Raw genomic sequence first — 21,745 nt, 5'->3', positions numbered from 1 at the left:
CTCGTGACTGTTCGATATGGTTATGACGTTTATTGGTATTACTTGCTCGCAACACTCTAGGCCCCAGTTCGGTCCATTCCACACAAAGGTCAGGTCACTTCTGTTTGCCATAAGTGCTAAAGTGCTATAAGGCTATAACAGGAAAATTGTATGTCGCTACGGAGACACGTGCTGTTGCATACGTTGCTACCATCACTACATAGAGCATGCCTGAGGATTCCATTAAACGTACAAAGTCAACTCCAATGTGCCACCCAAGGTTGAAAAAAAGTGCAGGAAAGAAATTCAGTGCACAGTTCGACAGGTGTGCCGTGGTTTTACCATGCCAACTATAGCTAGATATTACTGCTTTGAGCCGCCGGGGTGGCTCAGCGGTTATGGTGCTAGGCTACTGACCCGAAGGACGCGGGTTCGATCCCGGCCACGGTGGTCGCGTTTCGATGGAAGCGAAATAATGAAGGCCCATGTACTGTGCGATTTCAGTGCACGTTAAAGATCCCCAGGTGGTCGAAACCACCCGGAGCCTTCCACCTCAGAACCTCTGTCGCTGTGGGAAATTAAACACCATAAACCAATTACTGCTTTGAAATAGCCGCACCCACCGCAGTGATTCAGTGGGTACGGCATTTTGCTGCTGAGCCCAAGGTTGTGGGTTCGACCCTGGTTGAGGCGGCTGCATTTCAGCAAAGTCAGAATGCAAAAACGCCCCGGTGCTGTCCGATATCGGTGCCCCTTTAAAAACTCCAGGCGGTCGAAATTAATCCAGGTGCCTTCCACTACGGCAAGCCTAAAAGCCCCAGTAGTGCACGGTACATGAAAATCCATTATTCAGACAATCAAACAAAATTGTTTCAGCGCGTATTTTCAATTCATGAAATTAAAGTCCACTTCCGAGATGTCAGTATCCGACGCTAACAAAAACTGTCGGCCCCGTCGTCACATAAAACTTGTCTTTACTGGATAGGCTTTACTAGCTTGTAAGTTTTAACATAGGGGAAACTTATGAAACACAATACTGCATGTTTTTGTGTATGTGTGTTTTAGCTCCGCTTCAAGCAAAAATAAAGAAGACGTATCATTTTCCTTCTACGCACGAAACGGCTTCTTTGCCTTAAAGAGTGATTTTTCAGAGGAAATGAAAAAATATAATACGTACAAACGGTTAAAAAAATCGAAGAATAAACGAAGCAAACGGCACGAGCGCACTGCTGTGCTAAAATAGCAAACTTTTATGGCCATGGTACGCACAAACCTGCCGAAGAGAGTTCTCTTCGACGCGAGAAGCTCCGTGCAGACGGAACGAGGCAAACGAAGGGCAGTGAGGTTAACCAGAATAGCATCCGGTTCGCTACCCAAGCCTAGCGAAATGGGGTGAAGACAAGACCAACGTCTACACTGTAGGAACATTTAAAAGGAAGGAGAACTAGAAAAAAAAGAGTAATTTACGCCGTCCATCGAACCCTCCTGGCACCGCTCGGACAAACTATTAATTCTCGCCTCATGTGTCACACGCGCGCTCCTGTCTTCCTCGCGCCGCGCCGACAGCTCCCGAGCAAAGCCTGAGTTTGTGTGGAGCGAAAGCAAAGTGAAGCGAAGAGGTTGTTCGCAGTGCGGGTTCTCTCAAACGGCGACATTGCGAGACGAGTTTTTGCTCAATCGTCGTGATTCGGAGCAGAGCGTGGCAGCCCATTCACCGCACTGGGGTGCCGCCTTGACAGATAGAATTAAGTAACGCGTTTATGACCAGGCCGAGAAGTACAAATTTTATTCCGGAAATGCCTGATTCCAAATGTTTTACTTGCATAGCGAACGCAAGCACGTGCGTTCAGACGCTGTGCCAGAGGTCTCTTAGTATGTCGTTTTATTTATTTATTTTTCTGGCCTTTTGCGTCAGCAAATAGAAAATTACGAGCGTTTACCTTAAAACAGGTTTCATTTAGGAAATTTAATTATGATGTTCCCACTTGCAACAGCGGATCTCAGCGGCACTAGCGGTGGCGAATTGACGAAAATACGTATTATGTATGCGGTCACACATCAAAAGCAGAAATTAAAGAGTAATCCTAAGCAATTTCCGAAGGCAAAAACGGCCAGTAACAATAAGCCGTAGGATTTCTGCGCTTTTTTTTTTCTTCGTTAAATTGGCGCCGTTGCGAGAGACAGTTTGACCGACACGAGAATAAACACTGTGCTCGTCCATTAAACACCGAGACGCGTCTCCGAGTTCCCTGTCAGCGACTCGGTGGCGCAGTCGAGAGGCACCCGAGCAGCAAGCCTGCTGCACGGTCCTGTTTATTTCGGGCCGAATTTACCGCTGCCCCCATCCTGCCGGCGGCCGCCTTTTTCCGGAGCTCGGCACGGGTCGAGCGCATGCAGCGCCCCTCCTCGGTGGAGCCGGCGCTACACTGCCCAGACTGTCGGCGGCAACTCCTGGACTGTAGCCACCCCTCCCTCCCTTCTCTTTTGTTCGCCGCCGGCTCATTCGCGAGGGATGCGAGGACAGCCGTTTCTCCCTTCCCCGCTTTCCTTGAATCCACCTTGAGCCGCCGGCGGCGGCCTCAAAAACGCAATCAGGAAACGCGCGGGCCGACCGCGCGGAAGGCCCTGCCCGCCTCCGCCTCGTGCATCGCGCGCAAGCCTCGATGAACCGCGATGACGGCCACTCGTTGCGGAGGGACGAACGCGAGAGAGCAGCTCCGGCTGCGCGGGTTGTTCCGCCAGCACCAGTGAGAAGGTGAGCCGGCGGCCCGACTCCCCCCACTTCCCCCGCCGCCGCTGAGACTCGATTTCTGGGGACGCGGAATTTTTCACCACATGCCTCGTTGCGCATGCACTTGGTCCTCCTCCTCTGCCTTGGCTCCCCTCCGGGAAGTTGACAAACTCTGTTGCTATCAAAGCCAGATGCCGACACTCGAGGATGTCTTGGCGAGCCTTATCCGTGCAGCGCCTTCTACCCTCGCCCCGAGAAGTTGGCCCAGAGTTTAAAATGACGCTGCTTCCACTGCCTGCATCCTCCTTTCTCGTTGTTGCCGTTGTTGGCTGTTCACGCTTTCTTTTAGGGAAGCGCTGCGCGGTGGGAGGCGATGCGAACGCAAAGTTCCACAGTGCTCGCATGGCTTAGCTTCCGCGACTTCAGTGCTGGTCGGTGTAGTGCCAGGTTTTCCTCCTTTGGCCACAGTTTTACTTCCGGACTTTCTTTTTTTCATTTAAACCGCTAAATTAAAGGTGACACCCTGCTTATACTTGATTTTTTTTTCTTTGGTTTAAGTGGCATTTAACGACTTCGGTACGTGCGAACCATAGCGCTTCAACAAGCAGTCATTTCACTCAGAGCCCCGCTCTGGTCGGTTAGCTTATTTTGATGCAAGAAAATCGTCGCGGTTTTATTCTTTTTTTATTCACGTTTCATTGAGCTGTCCACACCTAGAGTCTTGCGCGTAATCTCCAGAGTTTCGGGAAACGTACCGACTAGTGCTCCTAGCGTATCCTGCAAGAGGCTGCAACAATGCTGGCTCCAACGTGAAGGGGTTAAAAATACGGTAATGATTTGAGCCGTTGCGCCCGGGGTTCAGTGCAGTAAGATGGCGGAAAGGGATCAGACCACCCCACCATCCAACAGTTGCCTGGATATGAGCCTCGTTTTATCAGTACACTTCCTCAGCAACCGATAGCGTGGTTCGCAAAATTAATCACGAAACTGTTTTTGTCTCCTGGATGCTCAGTACTTCAAAAGAGGAATTAGACGGGCCAGTTGGCACAGTTGGTAAGCACAGTTGGTAAGCCCAGTAGGTAAGCCGATTCGTTGGCCAGCTGGTAAGCTCAGTACTTGTTTTAGTCGAAAGGCCCACAGTATTTAACGACTATACGATACATACATTCTTGTCTAGTTTCTGCACAGACTTCCATTGCTTCTATACTCATGCATCTTATCTGCTCTGGAAACAAGAATTTTGTTGCGTGCATAAATACACAGGAAGACATAACTGCTAGCGTGAACAAACATGGACATAGACCGAGAAACCCAAAGGACAAACCCTAATCCAAACACCAACAACTAGCCCAACTTTCCAGTTTAAATGCGTAAATACTGCTTCATGGTTCATGAGCAAAACTGTTTCTAGAAACAGGTTTTCCGTCGAATGTTATGGCATTTGTCTGGGCCATTGGTTATTCATGAAAATCTAGTTCTCTTGGTTGAAAACAATTCACCATTTTCATGTCGCCGCTGCTACAAACGCAAGCTGATGTGTGTCCGGGCAACACACATTACATATTTCGTCTTTGTTCCTGGCTGAAATGAAAAGCCCTAAAGCCAAGCTGACCTCGTTAACCGCTTCCCCAATTGAACTTGGCACGCAAAGAATACAGTGAAAGCAATGGTATTATCCAGTGAAAGCAATGGTATTATCCAACTCACATTGAGTACGTTAAAAAGGATTGTCTTTCACGCTTAGGCTAACTTCTGGGAGGCTAAACCTTGTCGATGAACTGAAAATAAAACGCGAGAACTAGTTTGATTTTTTTTTTTTCAGAATTGTCTCCCTTCCTCTACTTCGTACTACAAGTATTTAATCATAAGCACAACCCAGTAAGTAAACGCCGAATATAAGGCGCATTTTTTTTTTAGAAATACGACTCGCTAGATCCAGCAATACGAAGGAAAAACAGTGTCCCCTTCTCGCCCCCATTTCGTAATCAGTAATTTTGTGCACTGACAACACGTTTCACAGCATGATCTAAGGAGCTCTCACACCTTCCCGCCAACCCCTCCCACACTGCGCGCAAACTGCTTTCCTGCGTCTCTGCTCCGGCGGCGTGCGCGCATGGCGCGTCCTGACATCTATCAGCTCCTCTTTCCTGGTGCGCAGGAAGCCAGCGGGCAACCGGCACAGCAGGCCGGAGGCTCGCAGGACAGCCCGCTTCTGAGCCCCACGGGATTGGTGCTGCTGCCAAAGTTCTACGAGCCGCCCGCATACAATTCCGCTATGGACGTGCACCCGCTCAGCCTCCACAGGAGTAAGGTCCTTTCCCACCCCAGTGCAACCTTCTTTATCTTTCTCCTTTCCTTCGTGCCAGGCCAGCGTTGCGCTCGCGAACCACGTTTCGGCGCGATCAGTAGGAAAGAAAAGCACTTGCCAAACCTTTCGTTTTATGAAATTACAAGCGCTGGCATATGCCAATAAAAACGTTACTGCCGGCATGTAAAGCTCACTGCAGCAAGGAGTGTGTGTGGCTACACTGCGCCAGTGAGCTCTGTGGGGTAGCTGAAATTTATATAGGCCAGTGAGAAAAATGTTGTAAAGCAACAGGTGGCAGTTCTACCCAGTCGCGTCAAAACATAATAACAAGAAACTGTGCTATTTCTTTCTGGGATATCTTTTTTTTTAGCTTGTCTTAAATAATATACAAATTATCATAAGATAGTTTGCTTAAAAGATAATCAATCTGTTCTGTACACGTCACAACGGTCCGCAGAGCTCTACGTGCCAGTGTACATTTCCGTAATCATAAACTGGGGGTGAACAACTTGAGCCAACTCGTTTCTCCGCTTGAAACCAGAATTAGTATAAGCTGCTTCGCGTCATTAAGATTTCAAGAGGCGGTTGGAGAACGCAAAACTCGATCAGTGCAGCAGTATTGCAAGTTTTCATTTTGGGACAAGCACGCCATCGATTTCCCCTCAAATTGCCTGAACGGAATATCTATTAATGCTGACACATTTATTAAAGAGCACAATAAAATAAACGCGAGCTCAATAAGCCGTTTGGGAAAAATCTCACGTTTGAGGAAAAGATACGAAACTTAGTCGTGAAATTGTGTGATCTGAGCACGGCGCAGTGAGTCTGACCTCGAACAGTGAGAGGGCTAGTAATTTAAGTTTTTAGGAAAATACCATTAAAAATAACTGCACTGCCAAAACCAGCAACTCTAAATGGTGCATCCTCTTCTATCGATTATGTAGTTATTACGCCCTTCATATTATGTGTGGTCTCAGTCGTCCACAACAGAACCGCCAAAACAAAACTTATCATGTGAGCTTCACCGAGGGTATTTTTGTTTTGTTTTTATTGGCTGAATTTTTTTAGAAACGGTTAACGTCAACCCTTCTACTCAGGCTGAAGGATGGCACGGGCGAACCTGTTTTGTTTATAGTTGCCCCTGCAGTGCGCATCACGAGTCAACTGTGCATCCTGTCGCATTAAGCAGCTTCATTCCTGATCTTATCACACGATGCACGTTCTCTTCTTTATCTTTCTTCCAATCGTTATATTATGGCGACTCCCCATTTGCCGCTGCTCGCATCTCTCCTGGTCATCATATCTCGTCCCGTACCGATAACTCGCACGAAGTGCAACCCATCTTCGCACAGACACCAAGCTACCAAGCATCACCCATCTAATTATTTGGGACAAACTGGAACTCACTGCCTAATGATATAGTTAACCGAACTAATCTACTTAATTCTCAAACAAAACTTTCAACACACCTTTGTTGCTTTAACTCACCATAACCTTTTCTTTTTTTTTCTCGAATGCAGTGCTATTTACTCAACCTTTGTATATGTAATTTTTGAGCGTATTTGTTAACTGATGTCTATGTAAATTTTGTGTATTTTATGTTTTATGTCCCTCCTGTGCAGTGCCATTTGTGACTTTCATGGTATTTAGCGAAATAAATAAATAAAACTTGCCAGTAAAAACAGCCGTCTAACGAGGCATTCTGTGTTTCCTCCCTCGATGCAGAAAAGACTTTCTCGTCATCGAGCTTTTACGAGGAGCCCAACTGCATTTATCCCACGGTTGAAGAACAAGTTGAACTAGCACGCAAGATAGCAGACTCCCTCTCAGCCGACACCAACCGGAAATCTCGCGGTGCCAACATGTTCTTCAAGCGGGTCAAGCGCTCCCACAAGTGGGTCCACGAAGGTCCGTCTGCTGATGGAACACTTTACTTTGTGCCTTCATGCACCGACGTCTACTAATACCTTTCATCCATTTAGGCATGTAGAGGAGATACGCTACAATTTCCAAAGTTGGCTGCGTTGGCGTATCGGACGAGGCAAATTCTTGACGCGATGAAGTAATGCTATGGCATCACAGCGATATTTCAATCGGCACCCACTTGGTTGCCAGGCGTCGGCTTGTAGCGACTTCGCACAAAAACAAAAATTCCGCCAAGGTATAAAATGCAGTTTTCAGGAATGCGGACTGAGTGAAACGCCCACTCACTGCCCGAGATCCCCTTACACACACACACACACACACACACACACAAAAAAAATCTTGATCGGAACCGCTTAGCTGGCTGCATAGGTTGGGCTGCTCGGAACCCCTGCCAACACTACTCGGGTAATTTGAGCCCAACACACTATTTCTTCCTCGCTGCGCATCCGTCACTCGCTTTCCTTGAGCAAGGTATGGCATCCTTTCTTTATTTACTTACCTGTCCGAACCACTGTACAGGTTTGATCGCGTAACAGGCTTTGTCTGCGCTGTCTTCAACGCCCTTGACGTCAGCGAGGCAGTCCCACCAGCGATAACGTGTTGAATTCACGCTTCCTATTACTGCCCATTGTTTCCCGGCACACAGCGTACTATGAAAGCCGCCGGTACAATTGGCTCATCTCCATTTAGATATACGCACCTCGGCATTCGGGTACTATCTAGAAATCGGGTATCTCATTATGCAATCGTCGATTTTAAACGCGTTTTCGAAGTTCTTGTAGGCGCGGTACTCGTAGACTCGTGTATTGTCAATTGGACCACAGAGTTATATCCTGTCAAACTGCCCCATTACAGCGGGCAGATTAAGTGATGCGCTCGTATCTCCCGCACTTGCATGTAACCACATGTTTTAGTCTGTGTTGAGTGGAAGAATACATCCTAACTAAAATGGACGCTGCCTCAAACTATGCTGACTTTGGCTTTGTCCGAGAGTGCGTGAGTGTCTGAAGAGTTCGCCCTTGCTCCTTTTATTTTTGTTTTCTTTCTCCCCAGCTCCCGATTACTCGGACTCCGAGGCGACTCTGTCTGGAACAGAAACGTCCCGGGACGAACTTGCGACGCCAGACCCTGCGACTGTGCCCTACAAGATAAGCAAGGTTGGTTCGAAAGATTACGAAGCCATTCCAAGCAAGGGATAAAGGCGACAAAGGAAAGATGAGCACTTGTCTGACCTCTTCATTTGGTTTGGTCGAGTTCTCGGCTTTCCTACTTCGTCTATAGAGCCCCTGATGATGTCGCGAAAGTCGTCGAACAGGAATATGCTGGATCCTGCTTCCAACATGCTAATAACTAAGAAATCAAAAGTACCAAACAAGATAAACAAGATGACACGCATGTAAACGTGTGTGAGTAACGTGCAAATGGCACGAGTGCCACTTATACGTCGAACATTCGGACCTAACCACATTTCTCTCCATGATCCACCTTCATTTCAGCCCCATAAAAAGCGCATCTACTTCCATACGTGCGCCATGCAAGAAAATTCTGAAAAAGTCAGGATGGTTTGTGTTTCTTTCCGACTTAACATGGCGGCACTCAAAGGGCTGATGTAACCACCATCAATCCGTTGTCATACAAAATTGGGCGGATGTGGCCTACCACACCTGTCGCACGCGAAGGGGCCTTACAGCCGTTGTCAAATGGGACCTATTTGCGATGTCGCGTTTTCTCAACAGCGTACATAAATTAGGAATGCGTTTGTTTCTTAATCACAAAATTATGCCTAAAATGAGGGAGTAAGATGTGGTTCCATAGATTTTATCTTCAGCTAAAACGCGATACCTTTTGATGAGCCCTTATAAAACAACGCGCTACGCTTATTTCTCTCCGCGTTCCAATGGAAAGATGCAAAGCATCCCAAAATTTTAATCTGAGACTAAACTTGATGCATTTCTACCCATAAGCCAAAACTGAAAGACAGCGGGCTATTAGATTTGGTTTTATGGCGTTTAATGTCACAAAGCGACTCGGGCTATGAGGGCCGCCACAGTGGAGGGCTCCGGAATAATTTCGACCACCTGGGGATCTTTAACGTGCACTGACATCGCACAGCACACGGGCCTCAACATTTCGCCTCCATAGAATACGGCCGCCAAGGCCGGGATCGAACCCGCGTCTTTCGGGTAAGCAGCCGAGCATAGCCACTGAGCCACCGTGGGGGCTGGTTAAAGGGTTAATCATACTGAGGTTACGCAATGATTATGCAACCTATGCATTATCACGAGCTCTAAACCATGCAGTTAAGTTCTGGCATGGGCAGATATGCCACGTCTTTCGTTCATCCGTGCCTATCTCGGCCCCAAGCTGCTTTCATACACTGTTCGTCCACTGCGCGCGCTCTGTGCAGAGGGTCAGCGGCTATGGTGCACAGCTGCTGAGCGGAAGGTAGCGGGTTCAGTCCACTTCCTGAAATTTTGACGAACGTTAAAGAGCCGCTGGTAGCCTAAATTAATCCGGAGCCTTCCACAACGACTCAATCAATCAATCAATCAATCAATCAATCAATCAATCTATTCTTCAACTACATTAAAACGCTCCTTGACCATTACCATCGCATGGCATGCCCCCATTCTCCTACACCCCGCAACTTGCGCTGAGCTTGTCGCACGCAGGGTCCTCCGAAACTGAAACTGATCCTAGACCCGAGGCACCTACAAGACGCCAATACGCTGCGCTCGACGGGAATTAGCATCGTCGAGCACAACGCCATTAGCCCTGAGGTGTGCCTCGACTTGGTGAAGGACCTGAATTCGCCCTGCGGCAAAGGAGCCGCCATGTTCGCAAAGCGCAAGAAGAAGTCCGAGGACTGGGTTGTGGACGTGGAGCGCGTCAAGGCCCAGCTGGGAGACCGCTGGCCCGAGCCGCACCAGCCGGTGGCTCCCATCCGTACGCCCATCAAGACGCCTGTGGACCGCTTCAAGGAGTCGCTGGTAAACCCTCGGCTCAGGGTAAGTCTCCACTTACACTTTCACTAGTAGACAGCCTGTGGCGCCACCAACGCCTCGCGGCCCCTGTCGGCGCAGCTGGTCAAGAGCCCCTGGGAGGCGGCGCTCGAGTCTCCCATCGGCAGCTGCGAAAAGGCGTTCGCCATGGTGCGTCCCGAGGAGGTGGTCGAAAGCGTGATCCGCGCCGCCGAGGCTAAGGGAGTCCCCGAGCCGGCCCCCTACCAGAATGGACTGGCCGGCGCCCACGAGCCGGCCGCCTACGAGCCGCGGCCGCCAACCACCCCCTACAACCCCACGGACCCGTGCCTGGCCAGGGCTCCTCGGGGCTGGCGGGGCACTGCCACGCGTAAGTGCGACAATTCGCCAACGCTAGACAGCACTCGCGCCAAACTGCGATGGTCAGCTCAACAGGCACTAGTATACAGGGCGTTCAAAATTAGACCATTATGATTTAAAAAAAAAAAACTACGAGTGGTAGACGAAGGTCGTATTTGTTCAAAAGTTGCAGTTACAATGGCCTGAAGCGGCTTCATATACAACTTATGCATTGCTAGTCCCATTACGAGAAAAGCCGGTGGCGTGTGTTAGTGTACCCGCAGATGGTACAGAAAATCCCAGCGATGGCAAGAAAAATAGGGTGACGTCATCAAGCGGCCCTGGTAGGCACACAGCAAGCCGAGCACCGCCATTTCAGACAATCATAAACATGTCGTTCGCCTATATATGCCCCCACTGGCTGACCTCAATGTGGCGCCATTTTTATTCGAACCAAAATTGTGAGCAACCGTTTGTCGTACAGCGTTCAGGGTGGTGTCATACGCTTTCTCGCTGCATATAGCTTACGTGTGCTGGTCAAGTTGGACAGGGATTCGAACCGACGAGTTATGAGCCTTCAAGTGTATGCCTTTCCAGACTCTCTACCTCTAGCCTTAAGGCGCGGTTGAGGTGTTCATCGAGATGTCACAGTTACTACGCCATTTCCTTTCCTCCAAAACAAATTTTCGTATCAAAATCGTGACGCAACCGTTCGCCGTACACCACTGCGGGAGCTATCATACGGTTTCTCGTTGCATATAGCATACGTCTCTTAGTCAGGTTGGCGGCTAGCTCGCGACAGGTATTCGTACCGAGTGTCGAAGTGTTTCGCTCGGACCTCTGTGGATTCAGCGCTTAGGGAATCGGCTTTCGGAAACACGTTTTCGTTTATTTCTCAGTGCGCAACCCGCGTCGAGGTCGAATGCTCACGATGACACACACCAATGATTTCGCCTTCACTGCATGAAAGCAGTCTTAAGTGCCCTCTGAATTTTTTTCTAAGTGTTATACCCTGACTTCCATACGGTCACCGAGGGATAACGAAGCTAGATGCGTGGTATAAAGTTCCTTGCCTCCTCACCTGCTTCCAGGAATTGTAACAGCAATTTATTATTTATTTCGCTTGAATGCATGAAGAATGATACAGAAAAATGGAGAACAGAAAAAGAATACACTGGCAACTGCCACCAAACGGAGCACAGCGCCTGCCTGCTGAAAAAAGCAAAAGAAGGGGGAAAGGATATAGAAAGAGGAGAGAGATTGGTGAGACTCTACGAGACGGCGGACGCAACATGAGAGCCTACACAGGAAAGCAAGGCGCAGAGCATACGCACTAAAAATTGGGGGACACTTAAAACTTATGCATGATATATTTAAGCTCGTCTGACATATTTAAGCGGATGACGCGACAGCGTCAATGGGCCCCGTCAGCGCTTCCTCTCACCCACGCAGATACGGACACTGTTTCCGCTTTCACAATCATAATCATTATGTGAAAGCCACTCGACATAAATACCGGGTGTTTCAGCGAACACTTACTAAAATTCTTAAAAATGAACTTTTCGAGAAAAAAAAGAACTCTGCAGTAGAAAACTCTAAGCTGCGGCGGACAACTGTAATTGTAAAAATGCACTAATTAATTAGCTCATTAACTAAAGTTTACGAATTAACTTCTGGGGTAACGAATTTTGGCTGCTATTGTCAATGGTGAGTTTGTAGCCACGGAAAAAACGATGCCAAATCAGTTTTCAAAGCGAAGAAATGGTCATTTTCTACAAAGCTCTGCAGCGCGAACAAATGTGTTTTTTTCTGCACCAAACCAAAACTCGGCACACGAGGAGCGCCGGAAGTCTAGTGCAAACGCAACGTCCGCTGGTGACGTGTTATAATGACTGCGGCGGCCAATTCGAAACTGATGAGTTATTTTCCCTAGTTAGCAAGCCTCGACGCTGAGCTTAGACCGCGGCCGGCGTTATCTTTCGCTTCTTCGCTCGGAGCAAGAAAAAGGCTTATTAGCTCAACAGGTCGAACCGGCTCACCGGTTTTTGCGAAGCATGACCTTTATTGTGACCTTGGGCAAACCATAAAGAAATAAAATATTCCCGCGACTGGGATTCGCACTCGCGGTGGCGCGAACAGATCAGTTTAGCTAAAGTCACTGGAACGGCCATCACGCCTCGTGTATATAGCAACACACTCTCGCACTGTGCATTGCACATCGTCGTCTTCATCAAGTGATACTAATCAAACTAATATTCGCGCTTTGAGCTGTGTGGAAGTAGTGACAGAGAGATGTGCGCTGCATGCGTTGGCGTGGCCAACGTTGCGGCGGAAACACGGCACTGGAGCAATACGCGTTACCGTTGACAACACTGCTGCAGAGACGTGGCACTGGAGCATAGGCCGCCGGCGTACATTGGGTAAACTGGCGCTGATGATGAAAAAGCTGAAGACGCGCGTAACAGGCTCCGTGGGTCAGTGGACACCTCAATCGCGCTTTCAGGTTCGTGGCGCTGGTGTCCTCCTGCAAAAAACTGCTTTCGCACGATATTTCGCGCTTAGCAAAGCCAAACCACCAGCCAAGTTCTTTTTCTTTCTTTCGCATCACGCTAGCTTTGTTAAAGGAATGAGGACACGCTTTTGTGACAGCGTGCAGATTTCTGTTTAGCGGTGCCGGTTTCTTGGTATGCATTGTGTAATATTTGCTAAGCTCTCGTTTATTTTACATTGTATCGGCTTGACAGCTTAAATAAACGAGAATGACTGCGCGGCCGAAAACGCTTTTCATTGTAGCGCGACGTTGCATCCTACCATATGCCTCAATTCTGTTCCTGCGTGCGGCAGCAGGCGCGTCTCATTTGTTGTAAGAAGGGGCAGCCCGTGATCAGTAAATTTTGATCTCAGGTGTATAGCAGTTCGGAGCTGTAGAACAAAAATGAATGAACAAAATTTGTATATTTCAATGTTTCAGCTCGTCGCAGCCCGAATAGGGCACTCCCCCACGAAAGGAATATAATTTGGGACGACAACACACAATTCTTACAAGATGTATTCAAATTGCTTTCCCTCCATTGTGATGCAGAGAAGACGACGGCCTTTCACGGCTTTTACAACAGATAATAAAATCTGTCTTGCAATTCTTTCAAGTGACATCATTTCACGTTGCTTCAGACCTTCGAGGTTAGCTGGTTCCATCTGGAAAACCTCATTTTTAACGTATCCCCAGAGGAAGAAATCCAAGGGTATAATAAATCGGGCGACCTATGATGCCAGGCTGTGGGCTCCACCACGCCCAATCAATTGGTTAGGAAAGGCTTCGTCCATGAATTGCCGAGCCGATTAAGAAAAATGCGGCGGGGCTCCGTCATGCTGGAACCACAGGCAAATTCAGTGACGACGCCTTTTAGAACGCCAGTCTGTGTACTTCTTTCCAATAAGGTTTCCGTTAATGAAGTCACGACCAACAAAATTACCGTTATAAACGTCACGCCATACATTTGCTGACCTCTTATCTGGTGCTTATGCTCACGTAGCCGGTGTGGGTCCTGGTCGCATCAATAATGGGCGTTGTGCAAATTGATATTTGTACCCTTGCAAAATTGGTCCTCGTCAGTCTAAAGCACTCTGCACAGAAATTTCGGGACTTAGTCGCATAGAATCAGACACCAGTAGCAAAAATCGAGCTGTTTCTGAGATTCATTTGGTCTCAGCTACTAGTGAAGACACACATGATATGGGTGATAGCTGCGTCTTGAAAGTGACCTCCAAACAGAAACCAGGCTCGCTCCATACGCGCTGGCAGTTTCCCTGACGCTTTCTTCCGGCCTGACGGAGACGTGCGCCGGGACTTCGATGTCAAAATTATCAGTGGCACTGGCTGATCGCTTCCTTTTCTGAACATGGACTGGTCCTGTGATCCTAAATTGATTAAATATCGATATAAATGGGGGACGAGGCGGCACACAACGGCCAGGACGTTGGGCAGCATACAGTCTGGATGCCAGCTCTGTGTCCATTTGCGCCCTCACATAGGCGTTCACGATCTCCACCTTCTCGGCAACAGAGTGTTGGAATTGCGCTGGCCCGGTCATTCTCCAATATCCACGATGTGACGTTGAAGATTTGGTCTTTACATGGGCTAGGCGACACCTCCGCACATTTAACTAATTTGAGACCCTGACACTGCAATGGCCATGTCGCCCGCGCACCACCAAAACAAGCACCTCAAAGGCAAATGTCGCCGCTTTTTGTGAAACTGGCGCTACTAAACCACAATAACAACTGCCTAATAGCCTACAGCCACTGCCGTGCAAGCTCTCCTCGCTTCGCGGATGATACTTTTTTTTTGTCTGACGCACTGCCTAACACGCTGCCATTGTACACAAACAGTAGCTAAAACTAGTGACTGAATGAACAGGTGATGACCCCTCACATCAAGCCCGTCTGATAGGCAGTCACATCAAAGGTCGCAGAGACAAAGAAAAATAAAGAAAACTGCAGGCTGCGCTTATCAGGGCTCTCAGAATCGGCGGCCGCGTTGCTGACAATGATTAGCGTTTTTCTTGAGGCGGGCGACGAAGCAAAAGATAATGCTGCCCGCTGCCTAAGCTTAGCGTCCAGACTCCCTAGGCGGGGGAATTACCACAGACGTTTCGAATTGGGCGCCGCAGTGTTCTCAAGATGTCTTCAGCGGATGCCGCTTTTGCATTAGGGTCATTCCATGCTAAACGTACCAGGCTTCGCGCTCGAGACCTTCCGATCTTTTCGATAAAATTTGTGGCTCTTTACTGAACCGGCTAAAATAATTGCCCTTAATAACTTTGGCAAAAAAAAATTCCTCGTCATGTGACAGCCCTTCGAATTTCTCAAGAGTGCAAAAGTTAGTCTCACTAAAAAATTTGCAAAAAAACAAACATTTTACCGTTGCGCTTGAAAAGTCTTTAGAGATAATGAGTATGCATTGACGGTTTTAATCTCACAGCCAAAAAATTTGTAGCGCGAAGTTTTTGTGTTGCTTGCTGCGTCATACGAGGGAGGAGCCTCGTGTTCAGTGACGCGGTCTCGCATGGGTAATTATTTTACTCCCAAAAACACCATTTTGCAATTTCTTTTACTCCCTTTCGCGAAATTGGCGAGCAATATCACATGTTTTTTCGCTTGTCTATAAAATGTACTATCTCATTAAATGCTTTAAAGTATGATACAACACATATTTCTGAAAGAAATGTTGAAGTTAAAAAAAAGGTGCGCTGTGCAGCGTTTTCGGTCATAAATTTCGTACAGAGGCGTTCCTACTAAAAATATAAATTGTAGCCCAATGGATAGCTAGGTGCATCGAAATTTTTCTCGGCGCTTTCTATCGGAGCCTTTTTTGTTTTGAGCGAGAAAGAAAAATTTGAAGTCCAGCGCTGCACCTCGAGCCATGGTTGCCCCGTACCGCCACTGCACTGCAGAACACGGCCGTGGCGCCGCTCACATTTCTATGTTGGGCCAGGCTCGAACCCGCTTCTGTAGGGTCAGCAGCTGAGCACCATAACCACTCAGCCAACGCGGTGACTGATAGAAAGAGAAAAGATGTTGTGGCCTATATCTCGATCAGTTATTAATAGTATCAGCACCTTAAAATACAGTTAGCGCCACTGCGCTTGTGCATTATCAAAGAGGGATTTCATCATTGATTTTATCATTCTTGATGCGATACTAATGGTGGTCACACATTCTTGGTAACGCGAGGCGTCTGAATGTCGAAGCGGTAGCAACGGATATAGCCAGGGGTCTTCGATTCGTGGCGTGGGCCAGCGGCACACGCGGACCATCGTACCTCACGTCGCGAGCCGGAGCATAGCCTCATGCAGTTCCCGTTTAATATACGGTCTAAATTACTCTTGTAGCCAGAGGATAACTGAAATATGGTGTCTTACCTCCATGACGAATTTCAAAGGCAGCAGACTGACTTGCTTGCATAGGCTCTTGTGCCGTCTCCATCACCACGGCCGCAGTCATGAAGTAGCTTTTATCTCACAGCGCGCAGCCTGCTAAAACCGCCTTGCTGCCGCTATTACAACAGCGCCTTTGCGCTGCCTAGCGATCGGCCCAGCAGCGGTGACGACAGAATTTCATTTCCCTACGTCATGCGTACTCAGCCACTGCGATTAAGCAGACGCGACAGTAGTCATGGCGCCGTGGACCGATTTTGATTTTCCAGCCGGCCAACACACAGGCTTCGTTGACGACACAGAGCCCCCTGGAGCACTGTTATCTCTTTAATGTTTGCTGCAGCCAGCTTCCCGGGCAGCGTACGACTCTCGGGAACCGGCAAAAGCATGCCGAGCAGTGCAGTGGTGGTACGGAGCAACCATGGCTCGAAGTGCAGCGCTGGACTTCAAATCTTTTTCCTCGCTTAAAACAAAAAAGGCTCCGATAAAAAATGCTGAGCAAAATTTCAATGCAACTAGCTATCAATTGAGCTACAATTTATATTTTTACTGGGAACGCCTCTGTACGAAATTTATGCCCGAAAACGCTGCACAGCGCACTTTTTTTTTTAAGTTCGACACTTTTTTTCTAAGATATACTGTGTTGTATCACTCTTCAAACCATTTAATGAAGTAGTACATATTATAAAGAAGCGACGAAACACGTGATGCTGCCCACCAATGTCCCGAAAGAGTACAAGAAACTGCAAAAACGGTGTTTTTTGGGGAAAATAATGAAACAAAGCAACACAAAAAATTTACGCCACAATTTTTTTTTTTTGTGCGAATGAAAACCGCAGTGCATATTCATTATCTCTAAAGACTTTCAAGCGCGAAAGTAAAGTATTTAATTTTTTGCAATTTCTTTTTATGACACCAACTTTTGCACTCCTCTGAGAAATTGGAAGGGCTGTCACATGACCAGGCAATTTTTTTTCGCCAAAGTTATTAAGAATGATTACTTTAGCCGGTTTACTAAAGAGCCACAAATTTTATCGAGAAGATCGAAGGAGGTCGACCGGAAACTCTGGTACGATTGGCATGGAAAATGACCCACTAGATTTCCTGCGCTCCTCAAGCGTTGAGTCAGGCAGCAACTCTATGGCGTGATCTGTGACGATCGGCTCGCCACTCGTCGCAGATCACGCATGCGCAGTACAAAGCTGTGCCCGGCTGGGTGCCGTGGACATGACCGGCAACCCACCTTGTGCGATGCAGTCATATGCCAGCAAGCTGCTCCCGTCTGATGCCCCTGTGTACCGTGTGCAGAGCCCGCGCCCGAGCCCAGCGGCGGCTGCTGGCCCAGCGTTGGCGCCAGCGCTGTCCCGTCCGCGAGCGTGAGTCCGTGCCCGCCGCTGCAGCCCAGCGGAGTCGTCCAGCCCAGCGCCCTGAGCCCGCGGCCCGCGTTCGGGTCTCCGGCTCCGAGCGCCATCAGCCTGTCTCAGTTCCAGAACTTCAACAGCCTGCCGAGGTCGTGGTCGCCGCGCTGCTCCAGCCAGGCCACGTTCCGGCCGGTGAAGGCCCCCGCCTTCTTCGCCCGCTAACCCGCGCGCTGAGGCCAGGTCGAAGTCCAGTTGTCATTTGCCGGCTCAGCAGGAACAGCACCCACTCATGCTCTTACGTAGGAAACACGGGCAGCCGTGAATGTTTCGGAGGTAATCCTCTGTCTTGTGCGCGCTGCCTCTCGAGGGAAAAAAGAAATGTCCAGAGGTGCACTTCGTGAGACAGGTGGCAAGATTATCTCAAGCATTTTGAGCACAGAAACATCACATATAATTTCTCATGACCGAAATGTAGCCTTTTCACAGCGAAGCGTTGCAAATAGCTGTACCTAACTGCATATATGCTAGGCGCTGTTGTCTCTGTGAAGAGCCCAGAAATTTCATCAGCTGTCGCAGTGTTATATATCTATGCATTCTCCTTTGTAATGGCATCCAGCAGTTCCTGCGCCCCGCAGTTATTCCCTTCTCTGCTCATCACACAGGCAGATTCGACCGCCAGAGAGTGATGTGCGTGCGGAAGAGACGCGTGCGAGCTATTCGTGCTGTCTGCGGCCCGCAAAAAGGTGCTACCTTCGTAATGCAGCTTTGTTTCGCACCGCCTCACGCTGTTCTTGAAGCGTCGGCAAAATGAATCCTGACTTCAAATCTTGCAAATCGTCCTGTTTCCCAGCTTTTGCCATATTACACAAAAAAGGCAGAAATGCTTTGAGTGATAATGCTGTGTGTGTGCGTGTGTATGCGTGCAGGTTAGACGACGCAAAAACAACGAATAAACAAACGGCCCAAAGACTCAGAGTACGCCTATAAAGCGAACGCGTTGTGGGTTGAAGAGAGTTTAAGAAAACGCGTGCCTATGCACACAGACAAACGCAAATGCGACTTGTTGCGATCATAAGTATAGCCGCATGCCTTCTATGCAAAAAGAGAACAAAAAGCCCCTGAAACGCACCACTGCTGTTTCGATATACGCGGAGTGATACTATTTCGGCGTACTCAACTGCGGCAAAGTTTCTGAACATACCTTAAAATGCTCACGGAGAAAGAGGCGACGCTGACGGACACATCGTCGTTAAAAAGTTGGCTGTGTAGGAATATCCTGATGAGCAACTGATCGTCGGACTTTAGCGAGCTGCATTCCGACAAATGTGAACCCGTCTCGAAAACTGAGCGCCGATAGAAAGCAGTCCAAGCGAAAGTACTGGTGAGTGCGCATGTATGTAGTACGGCACATGGTACTGGAGCGCATCAACGAATACGGGCAAAGCGCTCATCGTACGCTGGGCCGCACCAGCGGAGCCTTTCGTTTCCCTTGAACGGCGTTCGTTCAACACGGTTGTTGTTAAGCGCTGGGCGGGTGGGCTTTCCTTGTGAACCATTCCTGGGGAGAGAAACGCACTTGTAGCTCACAACATTGAAGGGCTTCGAGAACATTTCCCAGTCCACTGGCAAGAATTACACCGCAGTGCCTGCAACGCGTGATGCTCCTGGAACACAAGAGACGGCACACCTACCTCCGAAAGCCTGAAGGCGCTATACAATTCTTCTTTCATGCGCACTTATAACATGCCACACCAGGACCTCGAACGTGGAAAGCAGCTTGCAAAGGCGTCAAACGTTACGAAGAAAATCGGGTGCTCTGGCAACTGGCCCGACAAATTGTACGGTTAACAAGAAAGAGAAATGTGTGCATAAACGCGCCTATTCTAGAAGCGAGATAATTGCAGACAACCTATGCTTTGACAGTGGATAGTGCCCAGTCAGTATCACGGCGGTGACCATTAACGCCAACACTGTGCTCGATCACAGCATTACCATGCATCGTGTAAAGTAGAACAAGTGCCCTCCCATCGCCGCCACCGTTTTCCTGGGGCGGCAGGAGAGGGCGTTGGGGGTGCGCTTTTTCATTGTTGCACGGTAGGTCATTCATCATTACTCTTTCGTCCACTAAACGGAATGCGTGCTCGCATCCGCAACAGGTCATAAAAAGCGCACATAAAATTTGCACCTAGTATGAACGTGCACCCAGGTGCGAACGTGCGTGGGCTGCTCAGTCAGCCAATGTGTAGACGGGGCAGTTTATTCTGTAAATACCTACGAACGAGAGGCACGCGAGCCAACCCCTACAGGTGTGTTTCTTCTCGTGTCGTCACGTGCCGCGGGCTAGCCGAGACCACACCCGTGCTTTAGACGTTATTGGCCGCACGTACTAGGTATATAAGCCAAAAGCTCACGTGCCAAGTGTGCCAGTATCCGAAGTGTAACACTATACCACCGACGACGAATAACAAGCGCTCGCGGCTTTTGCACCGTAACCACGGTACGGTCCCCACAACCGTAACCTTTTTTCTCTTTTTTTTTTCTCTCTGGAGCCCCAGTAGACAAGAAAAAGCAGCTTAGATTCCAGTTTGCGTGCGTGCGATCTTCCTCTTTGTCGATGTTTGTTGTTTGTTTCTCGACAAACGGCGGAATAAACCGTTTCTGCTCACGTCTCCTTCTGGACTCCAGTGTTTCTTTCCAGCCGTGCCGCTGTCCAGTGCTCTGTGGGGCTGTTTAATACTGGAATAGATGCCAGAGCATGAGACGCATACGGTACGCAAAAAAAAAAACAATCAAACGCTTCCTGTGTCTGTCACCTCCTCGCTTTTCACCATTTATTTGTACTTATAAGGGATTTCTCTTCCCTCTGCGAATTTGCGGCTGAAGGGTCGATATTCCAGATGTTTGGAGCTGTGTAGCGTTTGTTTCCTCACTCGTATGAGGGAAATGGAGTTGGTTACTGTTTTTCATCAATAATAGTAAAGCAACAGTAGGAAAGCATATTTTAAATTGTCCAAAAACTGAATATTGAGAACTGGCGCCCACAGAACATGGGAGTTCAATTTTCTCATGCTGTACATCCAGAGCCTCCATCCTGTTACTCCTCCATTGCGTTTAATTTTTTTTTATTGCGTAAGCAACGCTACTGTCACAGTGCAAAAATGGCGGCATCTGTCTGTAGCCTCAGAGAGCGAAGATCAGATCAGAAAAAAAACTTTATTGTCCACCGATATAGGAGGCACCCCTACCTTCCCAACTCAGGTACGCAGACCCTAGTGTCCGGAGAGCGAAGCCTGTGCAATTCAGAAGCACCACGCAGGAGCCACCTCCTCACCCCCTAGATGTGGAGCTGCCCACCCACTCACCGTCACCCTCGACCCACCTCCTACCCACTAACCTCCGCCCACCTTCACCCTCCAGCAAAACTCTGTCGCGTGTGTGAAACCTGGGCTTCCAGTAGAAGCGTTCGTTAAAGTACAAGCATCAACGCAATTATCGAGGATAAATCCACCTGCTTTCGCAGAATTGTCGCATAAGATGTCTGAACGTTCCGTAATTTTTTTATTTGCCCTCATCGGCGGTCATGTGTCACATGTAAAGGTTACATAGGGCTTCAACATAAAAATTTCTGTCGACCCAGTGATCCTTTACAGGAAACAGCAACGTCCAAGCAATCCGCTTAGGCGTGGTCAAATATTTATCCTCAGAATTCATTAGCTTATATGTTTAGGCAGACGAGTGCAAATTTTAATTTTTTGCAACACGTTTAATCACTCTGCTAGGACGCATTGCAGGCGGCATTAAAAAGGGCCAGATGAAATGTGTCGGAATACTTGTGACCATTTGAACTGGCTGGCTCATCGTCAACCTCAGCTTCTGTTTAGCAGCGATGGCGCCTGAAGATGCCGATGTACACGATGAGAAGGTGCCTATCAGCCACAAGTGCCCCGTTTCGAGATGGTTGTGGAGGCTGCAGTAGCAAATTTATTGAGGACAATAAACACACACGCCTAATAATAGAGATTTACCGGCCATCATGTTTAGTAGATCTGCATTTCATTGCCCAGATTGCAAGCATACAAGTGAAATGGAGCATTTTGTAATAAAAAATTGTCAATAATATTTGTGAAGCGACTTTCATCCGTACTGGAGGAGAGAGCAAACTTTATTGAAAGTCCCAGGTCCGG

The 21,745-nt window shown here is 48.4% G+C and overlaps 1 protein-coding gene across 1 annotated transcript in view; it reads left to right on the top strand.

Annotated features, from left to right (window-relative positions):
* The window catches only part of LOC144114144 (uncharacterized), a 74,939-nt gene extending 54,707 nt beyond the window's left edge, over positions 1 to 20,232 (top strand). The window contains exons 6-11 of the mRNA XM_077647662.1: positions 4,869 to 5,016; positions 6,744 to 6,926; positions 7,998 to 8,101; positions 9,617 to 9,952; positions 10,028 to 10,295; positions 17,509 to 20,232. Of these exons, the coding sequence (XP_077503788.1) occupies positions 4,869 to 5,016; positions 6,744 to 6,926; positions 7,998 to 8,101; positions 9,617 to 9,952; positions 10,028 to 10,295; positions 17,509 to 17,783 (1,314 nt within the window). The 3' untranslated portion in view covers positions 17,784 to 20,232. The remainder of the gene's footprint in view (positions 1 to 4,868; positions 5,017 to 6,743; positions 6,927 to 7,997; positions 8,102 to 9,616; positions 9,953 to 10,027; positions 10,296 to 17,508) is intronic.
* Positions 20,233 to 21,745: the final 1,513 nt, after the last annotated feature.

Source organism: Amblyomma americanum, chromosome 1 (genome assembly GCF_052857255.1).
Source record: "Amblyomma americanum isolate KBUSLIRL-KWMA chromosome 1, ASM5285725v1, whole genome shotgun sequence".
Taxonomy (NCBI): domain Eukaryota; kingdom Metazoa; phylum Arthropoda; class Arachnida; order Ixodida; family Ixodidae; genus Amblyomma; species Amblyomma americanum.
This window is presented reverse-complemented; position numbering and strand designations above follow the sequence as displayed.